The following is a 20,745-nucleotide window of genomic DNA, read 5'->3' as shown; positions in this document are numbered from 1 at the left end:
AGGATTGGGATGGTAGGATGGTGAGGAAACTCCTGAAAACTCGAGGTGGCAGGGGAGATCTGGGGACTGAGTTGGACATTAAAGACTCGCAACCAACGAATCTTGTTTTTATTTTTATTTTTTATTTTTTTGAGACAAGGTCTCATTCTGTTGCCCAGGCTGGAGTGCAGTGGTATGATTTTGACTCACTGCAGCCTCCATCTCCTGGGCTCAGGTGATTCTTCCACCTCACCCACCTGAGTAGCTGGGGACACAAGCGCAGGCCACCATACCCGGCTAATTTTTATATTTTTTTTGTAGAGTCAGGGTTTTGCCATGTTGCCCTGGCTGGTCTGGAACTCCTGGTCTCAAGCGATCCTCCTGCCTTGGCCTCCCAAAGTGTTTTAGATCACATGCGTGAGCTGCCATGCCTGGACAACAATCCCTGTTTTTTTTTTTTTTTCTGAGACACAGTCTCACTCTGTTGCCCAGGCTGGAGTGCAGTGGCACCATCTCCGCTCACTGCAAGCTTTGCCTCCTGGGTCATGCCATTCTCCTGCCTCAGCCTCCTGAGTAGCTGGGACTACAGGCGCCTGCCACCACACCTGGCTAATTTTTTGTATTTTTAGTAGGGATGGGGTTTCACCATGTTAGCCAGGATGGTCTCGATCTCCTGATCTCATGATCCACCCGCCTCGGCCTCCCAAAGTGCTGGGATTACAGGCGTGAGCCACCGTGTCTGACCAACAATCCCTGTTTTTAGCCTCTTCCTTCATCCCCACTTCAGAAGTTTCTGATGCCTCCAGTTCTCAAGTGCTTCCAAGGTTGTGAGGTTTCTTGTCTCCCGCCAACACCACACCTCTCCCCACTGCAGGCACTTGGGTTCAACTTTTTTCAGTCTGCTAAATGTCTTACCAGGTGCCACCTACTTGTAGCCTCCAAAGTTTAGCTGACATCTCCCATCTCTGCAGTTGTTTTCTTTCCCATTGTTCTCTCTGTGCCTGTTTTCTAGGGAGTAGCTTTACCTCTCCCATGGTAGGGTACAGGGTTTCCTGTACCCTGTGTCTTTCATGATTTACTCTCTCGTTTTGTTGCAGCACATCCTCCAGCAGCTTCCTGAGAGGCTTTGTGCCTCTTTTCTTCCCCATTGTACTGTTTTTCATGCCTATTTTCTTTCCCATTGTTCTGTGGCTTTATGCCTATTTTATTCATTCCCTCTCATGTTAATGGGGCTTTCAGGGGCACACATAAATTTGCTCTATTGAAGCAGAAGTTTATTAATTCATTTTAAAATGGAGGAAAATGAGGGCAGAGAGAGAGACAGATCCTACCCAAAGCCACATGATGAGTTAATAGCAGGGCTGGATGGAGTTTACATGTTGCTTTCTCCCAAACACCTTCCGTCTGGGTAGAAGCTGGTGTCCTGGGGAAGCCCCCAGATAGACTGCTTTTTGGGAGGGGGAGTGTATCAGGCAGAGCTGCTAATGGCAGCCATTACTTGGTGGTCAAGGATTCTGGAGTCTTAGAGACCTGGCTTTAGGCAGGTTTAAGTAAAGCAAGACCCTTTGCCCTTCATCCTCAGCTTCCTCATCTGTGAAATGCAAGAGTGGTGAGGGTCAAATAAGATGCTGCATGTCCTACTATTGGGACATGCCAGACACCTAGAAGTTAGAGGCCGTTCTTTTATCATCATGATGATGGCATGTACCTTTTCCAGGGCCAGAGCCAGTTCTTGGAGGAGACTCAGCACAGGGCATGGATCACTGTGGTACTCTTTTCCTGTGCCTGTACCTTCTGACTTTGCAGAATGCAACAGCAGGTAAGGGAGCTCTGCTGAACTGGGGGCAGCCCTAGCCCAGTCCTGGGACTATGATGCAAAAGGGGCAGGCATCAAACCCTGGGAGATTGAAAGGGGCCACTTAGGCTTCCTGGGGGCAGCGGGAGCTGCTTGTGAACTAGACTCTCAGGCTGGGATGGAAAGCCCAGAGGTGGTGGGGCCAGAGGGTAGCTGAGACACAAGCTGAGGGGGAGGTGTGTCCCCACAGAGACATGGAAAGAACTCCTCAGCTACATGGAGAATATGCAAGTGTCCAGAGCCCGGAGCCCGTTTTTTTACCTTCGGTGAGTTGGGGGTGGCCTTCTCCTGTTTAGAGCCAGCTGTGTCTCCCACCCCAAGCCTGCACCTTGAATCGGTGGGTCAGAGTTGGTCTTGTATAGACTCTTAACTGTGCATTTTTTTAGCACTTTTATTGAGTGCCTACTGCATGCCTGACACTAGGCTCTGCGGATGCAGGGTGGGCGTGTCACTGCCCTCATGAAGTTTATCATTGAGGAATGGGGGCCCTTAATCATGGATATCATGAAACTAAGTGTAGAATTGTGGGTCTCCATGCATTTTCCTGGGAAGGGACTCTAAAATTCTGGCTGGGTTCTCCAGGGTCTGTGACCCAAAGACTGAGCAGCTCTGGGTGAGCAGACAATGCTGAAGACTGGTCAGGGATAAGAGCGGCTACTGGGAAGCTGTGAGGGAGCAGTCAGGGAAGGCTTCCTGGAGAAGGTGACAACAAACTGGGACCTGAACAGGAGTTAATCGAGAGGAGGGGATAGATGGGGTAGGGAGGTAACAGTGTGCCAAGGACACTGTGTATGCAGTGGTCTGGAGGTGGGAGTGGCAGGGGTGTGGGTGGGGAGGCCCTGCCCTCCCAGGCTGTCTAGAGCTCCCTCTCACCCTTACCCCACTCTGGGCTCTGGCCTCCCTGGCCGTCTCTCTGGGCTGCAGTCAACTTCACCAGCTGGAGCAGATGCTACTGAACACCAGCTTCCCGGGCTACAACCTGACCTTGCAGACACCCGCCATCCAGTCTCTGGCCTTCAAGCTGAGCTGCAACTTCTCTGGCCTCTCACTGAGCAGTGCCACTCTGAAGCGGGTGCCCCAGGTCAGAGGCTGCAGGTGGTGGTGGTGGGGGTGTGGCCAGCTGCCCCTGCCCTAGAAGTCCTCCAGGGGTTTAAGGTGTGGACTTTCTTTAGGCTCCACCGTCCTCCTCCCCACACCCCCCAGTCCAGGCTCTGCCCTAACTGGCAGTGAGTTACCTCCTCTGTAAAATGGGGCTGATACTCGCTGTGTGAATTGTGGAAAGGGTGGTGCTTTATGGCCCCTCCAGGGTGGAGTCTTCTTCCTGCTTTGGCTGGAGGCTACCCCCTGGGGGAGGCAGCTGTGAGAGAGGCCAGGAACCCTGGCTCCTTTTAGGACCCTGGGATGATTGGCTGGATCCCTGGCGGGGGCTGGGCTGGGGCTGAGTGCTGAGGTAGCTCCATCTTCAGGGGCCCAGTGGGTCAGGTAAACACCCCAAACTCAGGAACAGCATGGAGGGAAGGCCTGGGATCTCGGGAAGTTTGGGAGGAGATGCAGCCTGGGGGGCGAAGGTTCTGTGGGTGGAAACCCCAAGGAAGGTTTCATGGGGAGTGGGAGGCAGTGAAGGTGTTGGGGTCAGGTCTACAGGTCCTGGTTGCCAGACTCAGCTTGTCTGTGACCCTCTGCAGGCCCGGGGTCAGCATGCCCGGGGTCAGTATGCCTGGGGTCAGCATGCCATGCAGTTCCCCGCCGAGCTGACCCAGGATGCCTGCAAGACCCGGCCCGGGGAGCTGCGGCTCATCTGTATCTACTTCTCCAATGCCCACTTTTTCAAGGTCAGTGTGATGGCGGGCCAAGGAGGGTGGGTGCCGGCCCCTTCTTGGGATCCACTGCAGGTGCCCATGTCACTGCCTGGCCTCTGGGTGACCAGCACTGAGTGAGACCAACCAGTCGGCTGTGCAATGCAAGCCAGCCATTGTCCCTCTGTGGGCCTCAGTTTCCCTGCCAGCTTTAGCAGAATGGTAGGAAGGCACAATTACAATCTGCAAATAAGACCTAAGAAACCTACTATGTGCCTGTCGCTAGGCGGGAGACAGACAAGAAGACACTTGTTCCCTGCGCTCAGAGAACTCTCTGTCTTCATGCTTAGACTAAGACCTTAGAGGTTTTTGTTTTGTTTTGTTTTGTTTTGTTTTGTTTTGTTTTTTTGTCAGAGTCTCCCTCTGTTGCCCAGGCTGGAGTGCAGTGGCATGATCTCGGCTCACTGCAACCTCCGCCTCCTAGGTTCAGGCGACTCCCCTGCCTCAGCCTCCCTGGGATTACAGGCGTGCATCACCATGCCCAGCTAATTTTGTATTTTAGTAGAGACCGGGTTTAACCATGTTGGCGAGGCTGATCCTGAACTCCTGGCCTCAAGTGATCTGCCCACCTCAGCCTCCCAAAATGCTAGGATTATAGGCGTGAGCCACTGTGCCCGGCCAGACCTTAGAGATTTAATGTCAGCACAAGGTCGATAATAGCCACAAAGATCCAGAGCGATGGATGAGTCAGTGTGGGGTCAGGGCTCTTCCCAGTGGGCAGTCCAGGGGAGCTTCTGGGGAAGGCGCCTTTCAACTTTGACTTTGAAAGTGTGTGAGGATAGTGGTGAGGTGGAGGGTGTGGGGCTGGAATGCATTAAACGAATGGGACGTGAAGCAGGGGGTGGTGAGAGGACAGCTTTCCCCCTGGCAGGAACAGCACATGCAAAGGCTGGGAGGCTGGGAGGCTGGGAAGGCTGGGAGGCTGGGAGGCTGAGAAGGCTGGGAGGCTGGGAGGCTGGGAGGCTGAGAAGGCTGGGAGGCTGGGAGGTTGAGAAGGCTGGGAGGCTGGGAAGGCTGGGAGGCTGGGAGGCTGGGAAGGCTGGGAGGCTGAGAAGGCTGGGAGGCTGGGAGGTTGAGAAGGCTGGGAGGCTGGGAAGGCTGGGAGGCTGGGAGGTTGAGAAGGCTGGGAAGGCTGGGAGGCTGGGAGGCTGGGAAGGCTGGGAGGCTGGGAGGCTGAGAAGGCTGGGAGGCTGGGAGGTTGAGAAGGCTGGGAGGCTGGGAGGTTGAGAAGGCTGGGAAGGCTGGGAGGCTGGGAGGCTGGGAAGGCTGGGAGGCTGGGAAGGCTTTCATGCTGCACACGTGAAACTCTTGCTGCTTGTTCTCATCCAGGGAAGCGGGGCTCAGACCTTACCCAGGGCCTCCCGATTTCCCCCCCCACTCAACCCTTCTCCTGCTGCCCTTCCAGGATGAAAACAACTCATCTCTGCTCAATAACTACGTCCTGGGGGCCCAGCTGAGTCATGGACACGTGAACAACCTCAGGGATCCGGTGAACATCAGCTTCTGGCACAACCAAAGCCTGGTACTGCTGGGGGCGCCCCCATTTCCCCTGCACCCCTGCCCCTCTGTGACTCTCCTGTTGAACATTGGTTTGACCAGACCCAAACCTGTGGAACCCTCTTGGAAATCCATCACACTTTGAAAATTCCTGCTCAAGAAATAAGAAAGAGAGGTTTTTACTCATGCATTTGTCAGGATGCTTTCAGTTGCAAGTGAGAAAAGACCACCTCAAGCCAGCTTGAGCACAGAGGGAACTGATTGGCACACATCAATGAAATGTCTAGGGGTGGTCCACCAGCTTCAGGCACAGCTGGATCCAGGGACAGATCTGATGCCCTCGTGGCTCAGTCTGTCTCCATCTCAGCAATGGTCTCCTGCCTGGGCTGTCCATTCTGTGGCATGATGGATGCTGAAGAGCCAGACTTCCTTTCCTTCTTCCCATCAGGCTCTTCCCCCCACTCTCCATCCCCAACCTGCCCCAGTGCAGACCAGGGTCTCAGGATCTTAAAGGTTCAACTGGGTCATGTGTACATCCCTTTACCTGTCACTATGTCCAGGGGGATGGAAGGTGTGGATTGGCCAGGCCTGGGTCACAGGGCCCAGGGACTGAGGTGAAAGAATGAGCTCCTAGGGGAAGTGCAGATGCTGATCCTGGAACAAAGAAAGGGCTGCTCATTGGGGGTGGGGGCAGAGTGGGGTGGCTCACAAGCCTCAGTGCCTCCTTTTCTGGTTCCTGCCATTCCTGAAAAGCCCGGAGCCTCTGCTTTCTGCTCCATCTTCCCTTCAGCCTCACCAGGACTGCCCTGCACTGTAAATTTCACCATCATCCTTTCCTTTCATCTCTGGGCTTTTGCCACTATGGTTCCCTCCACCTGGAATGCCCTTGCCCTACTCATATTGAAATCCAACACATCCTCTAAGGCCTCAGGGCCCCCACCTCCCCTTCTCCCTTTGGGTCAGCTCTGCCTGCCCTCCATGGTTTTCCGTGACTGTCTATGTCATTTCCTCCACCTCTCCACCCACGTGACTTGGCGTTAGGGTTGTCTGTAGATGCGTCTCCCCCAGCCAGGCATGGGTCTGAGCACATTGCTGTTCCCCACGGGGACGAGGGGAAGGGATCAGCTGGTTATGGAGTGCCTACTGTATAAAAGGTCAGAGCTGGACACTCAAGATTCCATGTTGCCCTTTGTTTTTCCACCGTTCTTGTAATATGGGTATGAATGATCCTATTCTGCAGATGACTAAACTGAGGCGCAGAGCAACTTGGCATCTTGCCCGGGTCGCTCTGAGAGCCCACAGTGGAGATGGGACTGGAATCTGAGACTGTCTGAGGCCAAAGGCCAGCCAGTGCCTGGTAAAATGTTGGCGAATGGACAGTTGAGTCACCGTTGGCCCCCAGGACTCCCAGACACTGATCTGCAGCCTTTCCTCTGCACCCTATGACTGACTCCAGCATCTTCACCCAGGAAGGCTATACTCTGAGCTGTGTCTTCTGGAAGGAGGGAGCCAGGAAACAGCCCTGGGGCGGCTGGAGCCCTGAGGGCTGTCATACAGAGCAGCCCTCCCACTCTCAGGTGCTCTGCCGCTGCAACCACCTCACCTACTTTGCTGTTCTCATGGTATGTATGCATCCTGAGTGGGGCCCAGAGCTGTAGAGGGCCCTGTGTCTGTGGCAGAGGAGAAAGGCAAAAGCTGGTGCAAGGGGCAGAAAACCCAACTTAAATGGGCTTAAGCAAAAAAAAAGAAAAGAAAGAAAATTTAAGGACTCATGTTCCTGAAAAGGCTGGGTTAGGCTTCAGGCATGGCTTGATCCAGGGGCTGATCACTAAGATCACTAAGATAGCACTCTATCTCTGTCCCTCAACTGTGCTTGCTCTGTGCTGGCTTAGCCCTCAAATAGGAACTCCTAATATGAGATAATAATATAGCTGGCAGCAGTTCCAGGCTCATGCCCTGCAAGCTTTCAGACCAGTGGAATAAAATCTTTTACCCAGTTCTGCCAGCCATGTGCTCATCCCTGAACCAATCACTATAGGCAGGAGGAGGGAGGGCCCTGCTTGACCAGGCCTAGCGCACCTTTCTGCACAGAGAGGGCAAAGTGGTGGAACCCCCCAGGTGCATAGGGAGTAGGGGAAGGGAGGCACTCATAGCAGAAGAGGGAGATGGGAGCTGTGGCGGGGGCAAAACTCACTGTATCTGCCATGGCCTCGTTCAGGCCAGGTCCATGGCTAGGCTTGTGGGGAAGGGGACTTGGAGAGGAGGCCTCAGGAGGTTCTCTCTGACTGAGGCTGGGAGGGAGGGCGATACTATGCTTCTGGCCTCCAGCCCCTCTTCCCTCCTGCAGCAATTCTCCCCGGCCCTGGTCCCTGCAGAGTTGCTGGCACCTCTTACATACATCTCCCTCGTGGGCTGCAGCATCTCCATCGTGGCCTCACTGATCACGGTCCTGTTGCACTTCCATTCCAGGTATTCCACTGCCACAGTGCTGGGCCTGCCCCCAACTGTGGCACATCACCCTTCCTTGTGTCCCATTTAGTCAACTAGAACTGGGTGTGCTTCTCCAGAGGGTGGGGGCCAGGAGGTGGGAGACCAGCCTCTTGGTGCGACTGCTGTGGGATCCCTGCCCCTTCTTCACCTCATTTTCCCCATCGGCATGCACCAGTGGGTAGTGCTGCCTGGATGATGTCCCTGGGCCATGGAGGGCCATGCTCTCACCTGCAGGAAGAAGATTGACTCTTTAGCACGCATCCATATGAACCTGCACGCCTCCGTGCTGCTCCTGAACATCACCTTCCTGCTGAGCCCCGCATTTGCCATGTCTCCTGTGCCCCAGTCAGCGTGCACGGCTCTGGCTGCTGCCCTGCACTACGCGCTGCTCAGCTGCCTCACCTGGATGGCCATCGAGGGCTTCAACCTCTACCTCCTCCTCGGGCGCGTCTACAACATCTACATCCGCAGATATGTGCTCAAGCTTGGTGTGCTAGGCTGGGGTAAGCACAGCATCTCTCCTCTCCTTCTCCTCAGACCTCCGGCGGGCAGGATATTGACCCCTTTTAGTCCTTTCTTTCCCCTCCTCCTCATCATCATAGTGGCCATTACATGACCACTAGCTGTGATCTCTGTCTACACCCACCTCTACTTTCTACATTACTAATTTTATCACCTCTTCCACCTCCATCATCACCATCATCACCTCCTCCACCTCCTTCACCACCATCATCACCTCCTTCACCTCCGTTATCAGCATCACCTCCTCCACCTCCATCACTACCATCATCATCTCCTCTACTTCCGTTATCACCATCACCTCCTCCACCTCCATCACCACCTCCTCCACCTTCATCACCATCATCATCACCTCCTCCACCTCTACCACCTCCTCCACCACCACCATCATCTCCTCCACCTCCATCACCACCTCCTCCACCTCCATCACCTCCATCATCACCTCCACCTCCATCATCACCATCACCTCCATCACCACCTCCACCTCCATCATCACCATCACCTCTTCCACCTCCATCACCACCACCTCCACTTCCATCACCTCCATCACCACCTCCTCCACCTCTATCACATCCATCATTACCTCCTTCACCTCCATCACCACCTCCTTCACATCCATCATCACCTCCTCCACCTCCATCACTCCATCACCTCCATCATCACCTCCTCCACCTCCATCACCTCCTCCATCTCCTCCACCTCCATCACTACCATCATCATCACCTCTTCCACCTCCATCTTCACCATCACCTCCTCCATCTCCTCCATCTCCATTACCACCATCATCACCTCCTCACCTCCATCACCTCCATCATCACCTCCATCATCACCTCCTCCACCTCAATCACCTCCATCATCACCTCCTCTACCTCCATCACCTCCTCCATCTCCTCCACCTCCTTCATCTCCTCCACCTCTATCACTACCATTATCACCTCCTCCACCTCTGTTATCAACATCACCTCCTCCATCTCCTCCACCTCTATCACCACCATCATCACTTCCTCCACCTCCATCGCCATCATCTTCACCTCCTCCATCTCCTCCACCTCCATCACCTCCATCATCACCTCCTCCACCTCCATCACCTCCTCCATCTCCTTCATCTCTTCCACCTCTATCACTACCATTATCACCTCCTCCACCTGTTATCAACATCACTTCTTCCATCTCCTCCACTTCTGTCACCACCATCATCACCTCCTCCACCTCCATTGCCATCATCATCACCTCCTCCATCTCCTCCACCTCTATCATCGCCATCATCACCTCCTCCACCTCCATCATCACCATCCTCTATCATCATCACATCATCACCCATCCCTCCACCTCCATCATCACCATCATCACCTGCTCCATCTCCTCCACCTCCATCATCATCTCCTCCATTTCCTCCATCTCTGTCATCACCATCGTCACCTCCTTCACCTCCATCATCACCTCCTCCACCTCTGTCACCACCTCCTCCACCTCCATTGCCATCATCATCACCTCCTCCACCTCTATCACCACCATCACCTCTTCCACCTCCATCGCCATCATCATCACCTCCTCCACCTCTGTCACCACCATCATCACCTTCTCCACCTCCATCACCATCATCATCACCTCCTCCACCTCCATCACCATCATCATCACCTCCTCCACCTCCATTCATCATCACCTCCTCCATCTCCTCCACCCCTATCATCACCATCATTACCTCCTCCACCTTCATCATCACCGTCATCACCTCCTCCACCTCCATCATCACCATCACCTCCATTTCCTCTACCTCTATTATCACCATCATCACCTCCTCCACCTCCATCATCACCATCATCACCATCACCTCCTCCATCTCCTCCACCTCTATCATCACCATCATCACCTCCTCCACCTCCATCATCACCATCATCACCTCCTGTAGCTCCATCATCACCATCACCTCCATCTCCTCCACCTCTATCATCACCATCACCTCCACCTCCTTCATCACCATCACCTGATTCATCTTCCACCTCCATCATCACCATCATCACCTCCTCCACCTCCATCATCACCATCATCACCTCCTCTAGCTCCATCATCACCATCACCTCCATCTCCTCCACCTCTATCATCACCATCACCTCCACCTCCTTCATCACCATCACCTGATTCATCTTCCACCTCCATCATCACCATCATCACCTCCTCCACCTCCATCATCACCATCATCACCTCCTCTAGCTCCATCATCACCATCATCTCCGTTTCCTCCACCTCTATCATCACTATCACCTCCTCCACCTCCTTCATCACCATCACCTGCTTCATCTCCTCCACCTCTGTCACCACCATCACCTCCTCCACCTCCATCGCCATCATCATCACCTCCTCCATCTCCTCCACCTCTATCATCACCATCATCACCTCCTCCATCTCCATCATCACCATCATCAACACCTTCACCTCCTTCATCACCATCACCTGCTTCATCTCCTCCACCTCTGTCACCACCATTATCACCTCCTCTCCCTCCATCACCATCACCATCACCTCCTCCATCTCCTTCACCTCTATCAGCACCATCATCACCTCCTCCACCTCCATCATCACCATCATCACCTCCTCCACCTCTATCACCATCACCTCCTCTATCTCCTCCACCTCTATCATCATCATCACCTCCTCCACCTCTATCATCACCATCACCTCCTCCATCTTCTCCACCTCTGTCATCACCATCATCACCTCCTCCACCTCCACTATCACCATCATCACCTACATCTCCTCCACTTCCATCATCACCATCATCTCCTCTACCTCCATCACCACCATCATTTCCTCTACCTCCTTCACCACCGTCACCACCTCCTCCACCTCCATCACCACCATCATCACTTCTTCCACCTTCTCTATCTCCAACAGTACCATCACTGCTACCTTCATCACCGTCCTTGCCCCTTTCTTGCTTATTTCTATTTCCTCAGAAGTTCCCCAGTCCTCCCTCCCATTTGCTCCCCACCATCACCGTCCCGGTGTGACCACTCCTCCCTCCACCACTGTTCCATTGTAGAACTGAGCTTCCTCCAAACCACCAGGCTTATTGCTCTGAAGCTGGGGGCTCAGAACAGTCTCCTCCCAGTTGTCCCTTGCCCAGTGGAATTCTGTGTCAGCAGCCCCAGGGACCAAGGGCCAGCCCTCTCCCACATCTCCTGAGCCTTTGTCTCACCTCTCAGGGGTCCCAGCCCTCCTGGTGCTGCTTTGCCTCTCTGTCAAGAGCTCAGTGTACGGACCCCACACGATCCCCGTCTTCAACAGCTGGGAGAATGGCACGGGCTTCCAGAACATGTCCATGTGAGTGCCCTCAGGGCTGAGTGGGCTCCCTGGCTCTGACAGAAGGGCCACATGGGCCTGGGACTCCAAATGGAATATTCTGTAGGCAAGGCACTGGCTGTGGGGCAGAGAGGGAGCTGGGGTTGACAGGGGAGTTTGCAGGGGGCTCCGTCACATCCCTTCCATGGATCCAGGTCTCCTGCAGAGGCAGCCTTGTATTCTATGCTGACAAAGTCTACGGAGCCACATCTGTTCGCCAACATGCCAGGGCAGCCGGGCCTCCCGTCTCCTCTGTCCTGCCCTGTCCTCCAGTGCCCAGGCCCTAAGGGTCTGGCTCAGCCTGCACTTGACTCTGTTCCCCTGCAGACCACCTTGCTGCACCTACCCAGGCTCCGACTCCTCCCGATCTGCCTTGGGCACTGCCAGGCCTCTCAAGCCCTCCTAGTTGGACAAGAATGCTGTGGGGGCTGGGCTTGGGGGAGGCAAGGAGAGGCAGCGAGGTAGGCCTTTGGGGGCCGGGGGACACGCTACTGCTTTTTTTATAGCCCCTCCCTGCAGGTGAGGACATTAAGGACACTATTTATTATTATGCAGCATTTCTAACAGCCAGACATAGACTAGCCTAAGGAACCCCTGCCGGCCTGTCACTCACTTGCAGTTGGCTGTGGAACCTTCTTTTTCCTTCTTGGCTGATGAAGGCTCAGGATAGCTGGGGGCTGATTCTGTGGCAGGCCTTGGGTATCAGCCGGTTTCGTTTTCACAAGGGCAAGGGCTGGGTCCTGTTGCCAGCCCTATTTTACAGTTAGGGCCCCTGAGAAACAGGCAGCTTCAGAACTCTACCTGAGGAGCCCCAGCCAGTCAGGGGCAGAGCTGGGACGTGGTCTCTGGCAGGCTGGTCCAGAGCCTGGCCCCCAGCCCCTGAAGCAAGGCCGGGGGACTGCGTGGTACATAGGTGGGCCTGATCCCTCACAGTGAGGCTTGGGTGTATCAGAGGACATGTGACTTCAATTTACATGAATTGTTCTCTGCAATCTCCTTGACAGCCCATAAGGCAAGTGCATAATCATCCCCATCCTACAGATGAAGAAATAGCATCTCTGGCCTCAGTTTACATACTCTTTGAAGATGTATTTTCTTTTCTTTCTTTCTTTTTTTTTTTTTTGAGATGCAGTTTCGCTCTTGTTGCCCAGGCTGAAGTGCAATGGCGCGATCTCAGCTCACTTCAACCTCTGCCTCCTGAGTTCAAGCGATTCTCCTGCCTCAGCCTCCCGAGTAGCTGGGATTACAGGTGCCTGCCACCATGCTCAGTTAATTTTTGTATTTTTAGTAGCGATAGGGTTTCAGCATGTTGGCCAAACTGGTCTCAACTGACCTCAGGTGATCCTTCTGCCTTGGCCTCCCAAAGTGCTGGGATTACAGGTGTGAGCCACTATGCCCAGCCTATTTTCTTATGTAATAATGTGATGAGGACAAAGGAGCTATAGTGACACATCCACAGGACCCACTAATGCACAGATGTTAGAGAACACCCACCTACGAGCCAGCTTCTCCGTGGGTCTCCCTCACTCTCCCCTCCTCTCAGGAAACAATTACCTTGGGGTTTGTGACTTTTTTCCTCTTCAATTTAAACATCTCTTACTATGTATATACACATTCCTAAACCCAAACATCAGTTAAAAACCAAAAACAGGCCGGGCGCGGTGCCTCACGCCTGTAATCCCAGCACTTTGGGAGGCCGAGGCGGGCAGATCATGAGGTCAGGAGATCAAGACCAAAAACAGGCTGGGCGGCTCACGCCTGTAATCCCACACTTTGGGAGGCCGAGGCGGGCAGATCATGGCTAACACAGTGAAACCCCATCTCTACTAAAAACACAAAAAATTAGCTGGGCATGGTGGTGGGCGCTTGTAGTCCTAACTACTTGGGAGGCTGAGGCAAGAGAATGGCATGAACCCGGGAGGTGGAGATTACAGTGAGCCGAGATAGCGTCACTGCACTCCAGCCTGGGCAACAGCAAGACTCCGACTTGAAACAAACAAACAAACAAAACACATCCTGGCCAACTTGGAGAAATCTCATCTGTACTAAAAATACAAAAATTAGCCAGGCGTGGTGGTGTGCACCTGTAATCCCAGCTACTCAGGAGGCTGAGTCAGGAGAATCGCTTGAACCTGGGAGGTAGAGGTTGCAGTGAGCTGAGATTGCGCCACTGCACTCCAGCCTGGAGAGAGAATGAGACTCCATCTCAAAAAACAAAACAAATACAACCCTTGAAAATCATTCAGATGTCCGCTGACGGGATGCTGGCTGAATGGACTGTGGTAGAGCTGCCCCTGTGGGGATATTCCCTAACGGTGAGAGTGAGTCCCCACTCATCAACTCGGAGGAATCCCGAAATAATGTCCTGGGACCCTTGTGACTGTAGGGGCAGGAGCCACGAAGCGAACCTAAGCAGGGGATTGTGACAGTTAGGGGCTCAGGCTCTGGGCCGGGGGCATTAGGTTCCAGCTTTGCCTCTAACTGGAATGTGTTCCTGAGCCAGAGCCTGAGTTTCCTCATCTGCAAAATGAGGATGATTATGTACTTGCTTTATGGGTTGTCATGGAGATTGCAGGGGACAATTCACATAAAGCACATCATTACTGATGGGGGGTGTCCAGGTTCTTGGCATCTTGAACAAAGAATTGGACAAGTCTAGGCATGGTGGCTCATGCCTGTAATCCCAGCACTTTGGAAGGCCGAGGCAGGTGGATCAGCTGAGGTCAGGAGTTCGAGGTCAGCCTCGACAACATGTTGAAACCCCATCTTTACTAAAAATACATAAAAATTAGCCGGGTGTGATGTTGGGTACCTGTAGTCCCAGCTACTCAGGAGGCTGAGAGAGGAGAATTGCTTGAACCCGGGAGGCGGAGGTTGCAGTGAGCCAAGATCACGCCACTGCACTCCAGCCTGGCAGCAGAGACTCCCTCTCAAAAAAAAAAAAAAAAAAAAAAAGGAAAAAAGAAAAAGGACAAAGTGTACAGAGTGAGGAATGAATTAAGCAACAAAAGCAGAGATTGATTGAAAATGAAAGCATGTGCAGGAGTGGGCCAGAGCATAGGGCCTCAAGAGTCGTGTTACAGAATTTGTGGAGATTTAAGTACCCTCTAGAGGTTTCCACTGGTTACTTGGTGTACGCCCTCTGTCAATGAGGAGGATGAAGTAAAGTTACAAAGTCATTTGACATACGCCTTATGTAAATGGAGAGGATATTTCCTGTCATAGCTGAAGTGTTTCCATTTGATTTATTTTTATTTATTTTGAGATGGAATCTCGCTCTGTCACCCAGGCTGGAGTGCAATGGTGCGATTTCGGCTCACTGCAACCTCTGCCTCTCAGGTTCAAGTGATTCTCCTGCCTCAGCCTCCCTAGTAGCTGGAATTACAGGCACCCGCCACCATGCCCAGCTAATTTTTGTATTTTTAATACAGACGGGGTTTCACCATGTTGGTTAGGATGGTCTCCAACTCCTGACCTCAAGTGATCAGCCCACCTTGGCCTCCCAAAGTGCTGGGATTACAGGCGTGAGCCACTGCGCCTGGCCTCCATTTGATTTAGTTCTAGGAAGTCCTTATGTTCCTGTCTCTGAACCCTATTCTCCTGCCTCAGCGTGACATTGTGTCTGACTAAAAGGTGGCATCTGTCTTGAAGGTGTCTTGGGGAGGCAGAGGGTGGAGGCCTCTGGGAGGGCCCGGGATCAGGGCTGGCTTTGGTCAGTTCTCCATGGCTCTGTGCTCAGCCCTCAGTGAGCCTCCTGCTGCTCTGCGTGCTCTCAGGTTGACACTTGGAGGGCCCTTGTCCACAAGCCATGGGTTGGCAGCCTGCCCACTGTCCAGCGCAGGCCATGGTGGCCCCGTCTAGGTGGGGAGAGGCTCCTGGGTAGGGATGTCCCACTGCAGAGATGAAGATGAGGCGGCGACAACCATGTAGTGGAGTGGAAGGGGGAGTTTCCAGGAAAGAGGGCTCTGGGCCAAGCGTCCAATAGAAGATGGGGCACGCCGGCCTCGGGCTGGCTGTGGAAGCAGAGAGGAGTGAGATGTGGAAAGGAGACAGGAAGAATTTTCAGGGTGGTGAAGACACGCGGACGTGAGAGAAACCACTGTGGCTGGAAAGGTGGGCATGAGGGAGCTTCAGATCGTTGACCGAGGCGGCAGATGTGTCTTCTGGTGGTGGCCTGGCTGGAAAGCCGGGTGAGGGGCTTCACCGTGTGTTCAGTCAGGCAAGAAACAATAGAGCCTGAGCCAGGAGACCGAGTGGGGCTTCAGGGAGTGACGCTGTCCTCCGCGTGGGCCTAGGAGCCACCGTGAGCCCGACACATCACCTTCCCCTGCAGGTGCTGGGTTCGGAGCCCTGTGGTACACAGTGTCCTGGTCATGGGCTACGGTGGCCTCACGTCCCTTTTCAACCTGGTGGTGCTGGCCTGGGCGCTGTGGACCCTGCGCAGGCTGCGGGTGCAGGCGGACGCACCGAATGCCAGGGCCTGCCATGACACTGTCACCGTGCTGGGCCTCACTGTGCTGCTGGGAACCACCTGGGCCTTGGCCTTCTTTTCTTTTGGCATCTTCCTGCTGCCCCAGCTGTTCCTCTTCACCATCTTAAACTCGCTCTACGGTAGGGCTGGAGGGCGGCCTGGAGGAAGCCACCTGGCAGGGGGTGTATGGCTGGTGGGATGTTCACTGCCAAAGGGGTTCAGGTGAAGGGGGCGAGTGGGGCACTGACATCCAACCCACAGCCCCATTAGCTAAGCTGGTGGGGGCTACATCTGCATGAAGGTACTCTATGGTCTGGCCGCAGCAGCTCTTCCAGCTCTGAGGCTCTGCCGCTGCTGGCCTCCTACAGTAAGAGATTCTGAGAGTTGCTCATGGGCCCCAGGGAGGCCAGCTTGCTGCAGCCACAGAGACCCTGGCCTCTGGGGAAGCCCACGCTGCCCCGTAGCACTCCCACCTACCAGCCTTTCTCTTGCAGGTTTCTTCCTTTTCCTGTGGTTCTGCTCCCAGCGATGCCGCTCAGAAGCAGAGGCCAAGGCACAGGTAGAGGCCTTCAGCTCCTCCCAGACAACGCCGTAGTCTGGGCCTCCTGGCCTGGAACCCTCAGCCTCTCTGGCTGCCAGCAGCCTGAGGCCATGGATTCCGCTAGAGGGTGGCAGGCTTGCTACTGGACCCCGGAGGCCACTGTGACCCTCAAGGGGCCTTTTCCCCTTCCACAGCCTCTCCAGGCACTGAGGGGAAGGTGTTGCTCTACCTCTCCCTGACATTTTGCTCCAGGGCAGATCCAACCTCACCTGGGGCAGCAAACTTTGTCCTGGCACCTGGGCCCAGCTGTCCAGGGATGTGGGCAGAGCACCAGCCTGGGCATCAGGAGGCCGAGTTTCAAGACCTGGTTCTGAGTCTGTATGATCCTGGGCCTGCCACTTCTCACCGACCCTGGGTATCCACAGCTGTGACATGGGGGCAAGTGGCTTTGTCCAGCTTAACCCAGGAGCTTAGTAAAGATTGCATAAGACCAGGGGGAAGAGTGTCACTGTGGGGTGGGAATTCCCACAGCCTCCACCTGCTTGCTAGGGGCAGGATCTCATCCAAGCTGCCATGGAAGCACCTGCTCAGCCCTGTCATCTTCCTCCTGGGGAGGGCCAGACGGCATCTTGGCTTGGGGCAGGTGGGACCTACCCAGGGTCTGAGACTTTACTGGCCTATGCCTGAGGCCTCTTTTCCTTTAACTCCCTAAATAATGATGACTCCAAGTCCAAGCCCACCCTTCCCAAAGACTGGGAGGTTCAGCCCTTCCCAGAGGCTCCTCCTGCGTACTCCCAAGACTTCTACAGACCATTTGGACCAGTAGCCCATCCCACAGAGTTTTCTTGCGGGGCAGAGGAAGACACTTCTTTCTCCTCCTGCTGAATCAGCTGGACCCCAGTGACCTGGCTATTTGGTGATTGGGCAGGATTGAATTTGCCCTGGTAGGCGTGAGAGTGTGGGTTTTAAATCCAAAGCTCAGGCCATAGTTGCAGAGAATCAGCCTTACCCCAGACCTGTCAGACCCTGTGGGAGACAGCGCTCATGAAGCCAGTGCGTTTCCACGGACGAACACGAGGGGGCACCGCTGGCCAACACTCAGAGGCCCTTGGTGCCAAGACTGCATCTGGAATAGCTCAAACACCTGTTTGCAGACCCCATGCACTAGCTGGAGGGGCCGTAATTGCAGGACTGTGCCTGCTGAGTGACCCACTTCCTCCAGGAGGAAAGGCAACACACATTTACACGGCCATTTGTCTCTTTTCCCAATGCGCCGTTGCGCTGTCACTTTTGGGGGCTGTACCCCAGATATAGCTGGCACCAGAGCAGGGCTGGGGTAGGTGCTCAGGGCCCTGCCCCAGGCCATCGGGCAGTTTTGATGACCTTGAAGGTCACAGGCAGAAAATGGGAGCAGGATTTTCTCTGGAAAAGTTCTCCTGGGACATCTTCTGCTCTTCTGTACATTTCTAGACGCAAGTAACTCCTTCACCAAGCAGTGAGTGGCACAGGCTCTGGAGCCAGGCTGCTTGGGCTCCAGTGCCAGCTCTGCCACTTGCTAGCTGTGAGACTGTGGACAAGCCACTCAGCCTCTCTGTGCCTCAGTTTTCCTATTTGTAAAATAGAGGCCAGTGGTACCTATTTTGAGGACTAAGTAAAATAATTCAAATAAAGAGACTTGGCACAGAGTAAGTGCTCAGTAAACGGTTACTGGTATTATCATTAGTATTTTTGCTATTATTATTATTAACAGTGTTGACTGAGTTTCAGAGGCCAGCCTGTCCAAGCCCCAGGCCCAGCTCTGCTCAACCTTGCAGGCACAACCCCTTCTTAGGCACATCTCACCATGCCTCAGTTTCTTTCCCCAGAGGGGCCTCTACTCCCACCTTGCTGGCTTTCTGCTGTTGTAGGAATAGTCCCCACACAGTGCAGCCTCCAGGCCGTGCCATATGTCCCCCGACCTCCCAGTTCCCCAATCTTCCAGTCTGTTGAAATTCCTGGTGGTCATTTATCACATCTTCTACAAAATCGCCCCAGTGGTGGATAGAGAAGGCCTCTTTCCCACACTAACTCACTCCAGGCAGAATCTCCCCACCCCCACCACCATCTGGGTGATGTGAGCACCCATCCAAGCTCCCATGGTTAAGCCCAGGCTCTCCAGGCCTTGGAGTGGGGGGTCCCCATGCTAATGAGGGTCCCGAGAATCATGGGAACCTTTAGCTCTTCTCTTGGACAGCTCCAGGGGAGCTGGGGGACACAGGCTCCTGCTGTGGCTGGGTTTGCATAGAGCCCTCCAGCCCAGAGCCTGGCCCCAGACCTCACCAAGCCCAGGGATGCCCAAGGGAGGATGTGGCCACAGTGACACGGGATGAGACTGGCAGTTTCAGGAAGCAACCCCAAGCTTGTGGCCCTGAGCCCCGCTGGGGTCCAGGCCCTGGGCAGGGACCACTTCCTGGAAATGTCTCACCTGGGTGTGGGGGAGGGACTGAGGGAGATGGTGTGGAACCAGGGTCCCATGTCCCCCTTCCTCTCCCTCCCAGCAAAGCCCAGATGGGGCCCTGGGGCCCGAGGGCCAGCTCTTGGGAGCTTCCAGACTCTGCCGGAGGATGGAATGGGGTGGAGTCTGGGGACTGCTGTTCAGGGCCAGGGACTCAGAGCAGGCACTTGGTGAACGGATGACACGTAAATGTCAACGGGACCACAGATTAGGAGATTTCTGTGTGTGGTTTTGTTACTGTTATTTCAGAAAGGGGTGTTTGCATGTGTGTGTGTGTGCAGGGCTATTGAAAATAGGGTTGTCAGATAAAATACCAGATGCCCAATTTGGAAGACATACTAAAACATTATTCGTTGTTTACCTGGATTCACATGTAGCAGGGTATCCTTTGTATTGATGTATTTTGATTTTTGCTAAACCTGGAAACTCTAATGAGAAGAGCATTGGCTCAGGTGTCCGGGGTGTGGACTCTTCACTCTCTAAATCCACCCAGGCTGTGCTGAGGGGGCAGCCCCCCGGCCCACTGGATGAGTCCCCCTCATTCACAGCCCACTCAGCTTGAGGTGTTCCTATTGCCAGTCAAAGCCGCCTCCAGAAACCCCAAGGGGTCTGCCTTGGGTGTCCCCACCCCTGCTATCAGCCCTGGTGCAGACCTAGCCTCCATCTCCTGCAGAGGCCCCGTGGCCTCCCTGCCTCCCCACTCCCAATTCCAACTTCATCCAGAAGCTAGAGGGTGTTTTCCATCCTGCAGCCTGCCCGTGTCCTCCCCTGCGGAAGCCCTTCCACGACACCCCCTCTTCATTGCCACACTCCCCACTGGAAGTGGAAAGGCTCAGGGTCCGGCTTGTGTCCCCCTCTCCAGCTGTGTCTTACCACTCCTTCCCCCATCCTCCTCGGTGCTGCCACACTGAACAGCTTTCAGTTCCCTGAACAGGTTCTTTCTCATCTCTGGGCTGTTCTCTGTCTGGAAGGCTCTCCTGTGCGTCTCGTTTGTGGAGTGATGGCGACACATCCTTCAAGTCTCAGCCTTGCACATCCTCATTCCCCTCAGTCCAGACTGGGAAGTGGTCCCTGACCTGCAAATCTAGGGTGGAGCCTCCTTTCAGCCCCACCAACCCCGCCCTCCCCCTCTGACAGATGTTCTTTCTCTGTGTTATGACTGTCCCTGTCTGTCTCAGCTGCCAGACCGAGAGCATTTTGGAGACAGGTGCTGTGTCTCATTGACTCATTCATTCACCCATCACGTAATTGTTAAACACTTGTTATATTCTAGGCACTGCACTAGTTGCTGAGGATATATAAATGAACAAGTCATCACATTCTTGTGGGGAAGGAATGTCTTACACTGAACAGTTTAACAAAGAGACAGACAGGACAGGTGGTGACAAGTGCTGAGAAGAAAAATTAAGGAGGGTGAGGGAATAGAGTGGCCAAGAGCCTGGGTTTCAACAGAAGGAGCTGGGGAATGAACCCAGGGGCGCTGGAGCTGGGGGCGTGGGAGAGTATCAGAGAGCTGGCATGAACTGGCTTATTGTCTGGAGGGGAGGGCTGGTTCCGAAGCCAGTCTTATAGCAATTTTTTCCATTTAGTGATAGTGACTTTGGAAGAGCTAGGGGTGGGGAAGATGAGAAGTTGAATCTCCTCTGAGATACAACTCTCTGAGGGGACTGAGGTGGTCCTGGGTTGGGGTGCGCCCTGCTACTG

The 20,745-nt window shown here is 54.2% G+C and overlaps 3 protein-coding genes across 8 annotated transcripts in view; 2 read left to right on the top strand and 1 right to left on the bottom strand.

The window, feature by feature from the left end:
* ADGRG5 (adhesion G protein-coupled receptor G5) overlaps window positions 1-18,248 on the top strand; it is a 36,554-nt gene extending 18,306 nt beyond the window's left edge. For 4 of the 6 annotated variants that reach the window (XM_050772937.1, XM_050772934.1, XM_050772936.1 and 1 more), the window contains 11 exons: window positions 1,697-1,798; window positions 2,025-2,100; window positions 2,759-2,915; window positions 3,520-3,666; window positions 5,096-5,212; window positions 6,657-6,809; window positions 7,535-7,656; window positions 7,912-8,180; window positions 11,400-11,517; window positions 15,869-16,146; window positions 16,501-18,248. In XM_050772937.1, coding sequence (XP_050628894.1) covers window positions 1,735-1,798; window positions 2,025-2,100; window positions 2,759-2,915; window positions 3,520-3,666; window positions 5,096-5,212; window positions 6,657-6,809; window positions 7,535-7,656; window positions 7,912-8,180; window positions 11,400-11,517; window positions 15,869-16,146; window positions 16,501-16,601 — 1,602 coding nt within the window. In that variant the 5' untranslated portion in view covers window positions 1,697-1,734 and the 3' untranslated portion in view covers window positions 16,602-18,248. Of the gene's footprint in view, window positions 1-457; window positions 1,799-2,024; window positions 2,101-2,758; window positions 2,916-3,519; window positions 3,667-5,095; window positions 5,213-6,656; window positions 6,810-7,534; window positions 7,657-7,911; window positions 8,181-11,399; window positions 11,518-15,868; window positions 16,147-16,500 lie in introns of those variants that run through there. The other 2 variants (XM_050772932.1, XM_050772933.1) reach the window with 2 other exon arrangements.
* CIAPIN1 (cytokine induced apoptosis inhibitor 1) overlaps window positions 1-20,745 on the bottom strand; it is a 321,083-nt gene that overhangs the window by 133,742 nt on the left and 166,596 nt on the right. The window lies entirely within an intron of this gene.
* LOC126943825 (uncharacterized) lies at window positions 8,190-10,417 on the top strand. Its single transcript, XM_050772908.1, has 2 exons — window positions 8,190-9,492; window positions 9,547-10,417. Exons 1-2 carry the CDS (start codon window positions 8,290-8,292, stop codon window positions 10,333-10,335), a joined length of 1,992 nt encoding a protein of 663 aa, XP_050628865.1. The 5' UTR covers window positions 8,190-8,289; the 3' UTR covers window positions 10,336-10,417.

The sequence above is a fragment of the Macaca thibetana genome, chromosome 20, assembly GCF_024542745.1.
Source record: "Macaca thibetana thibetana isolate TM-01 chromosome 20, ASM2454274v1, whole genome shotgun sequence".
Taxonomy (NCBI): Eukaryota; Metazoa; Chordata; class Mammalia; order Primates; family Cercopithecidae; genus Macaca; species Macaca thibetana.
This window is presented reverse-complemented; position numbering and strand designations above follow the sequence as displayed.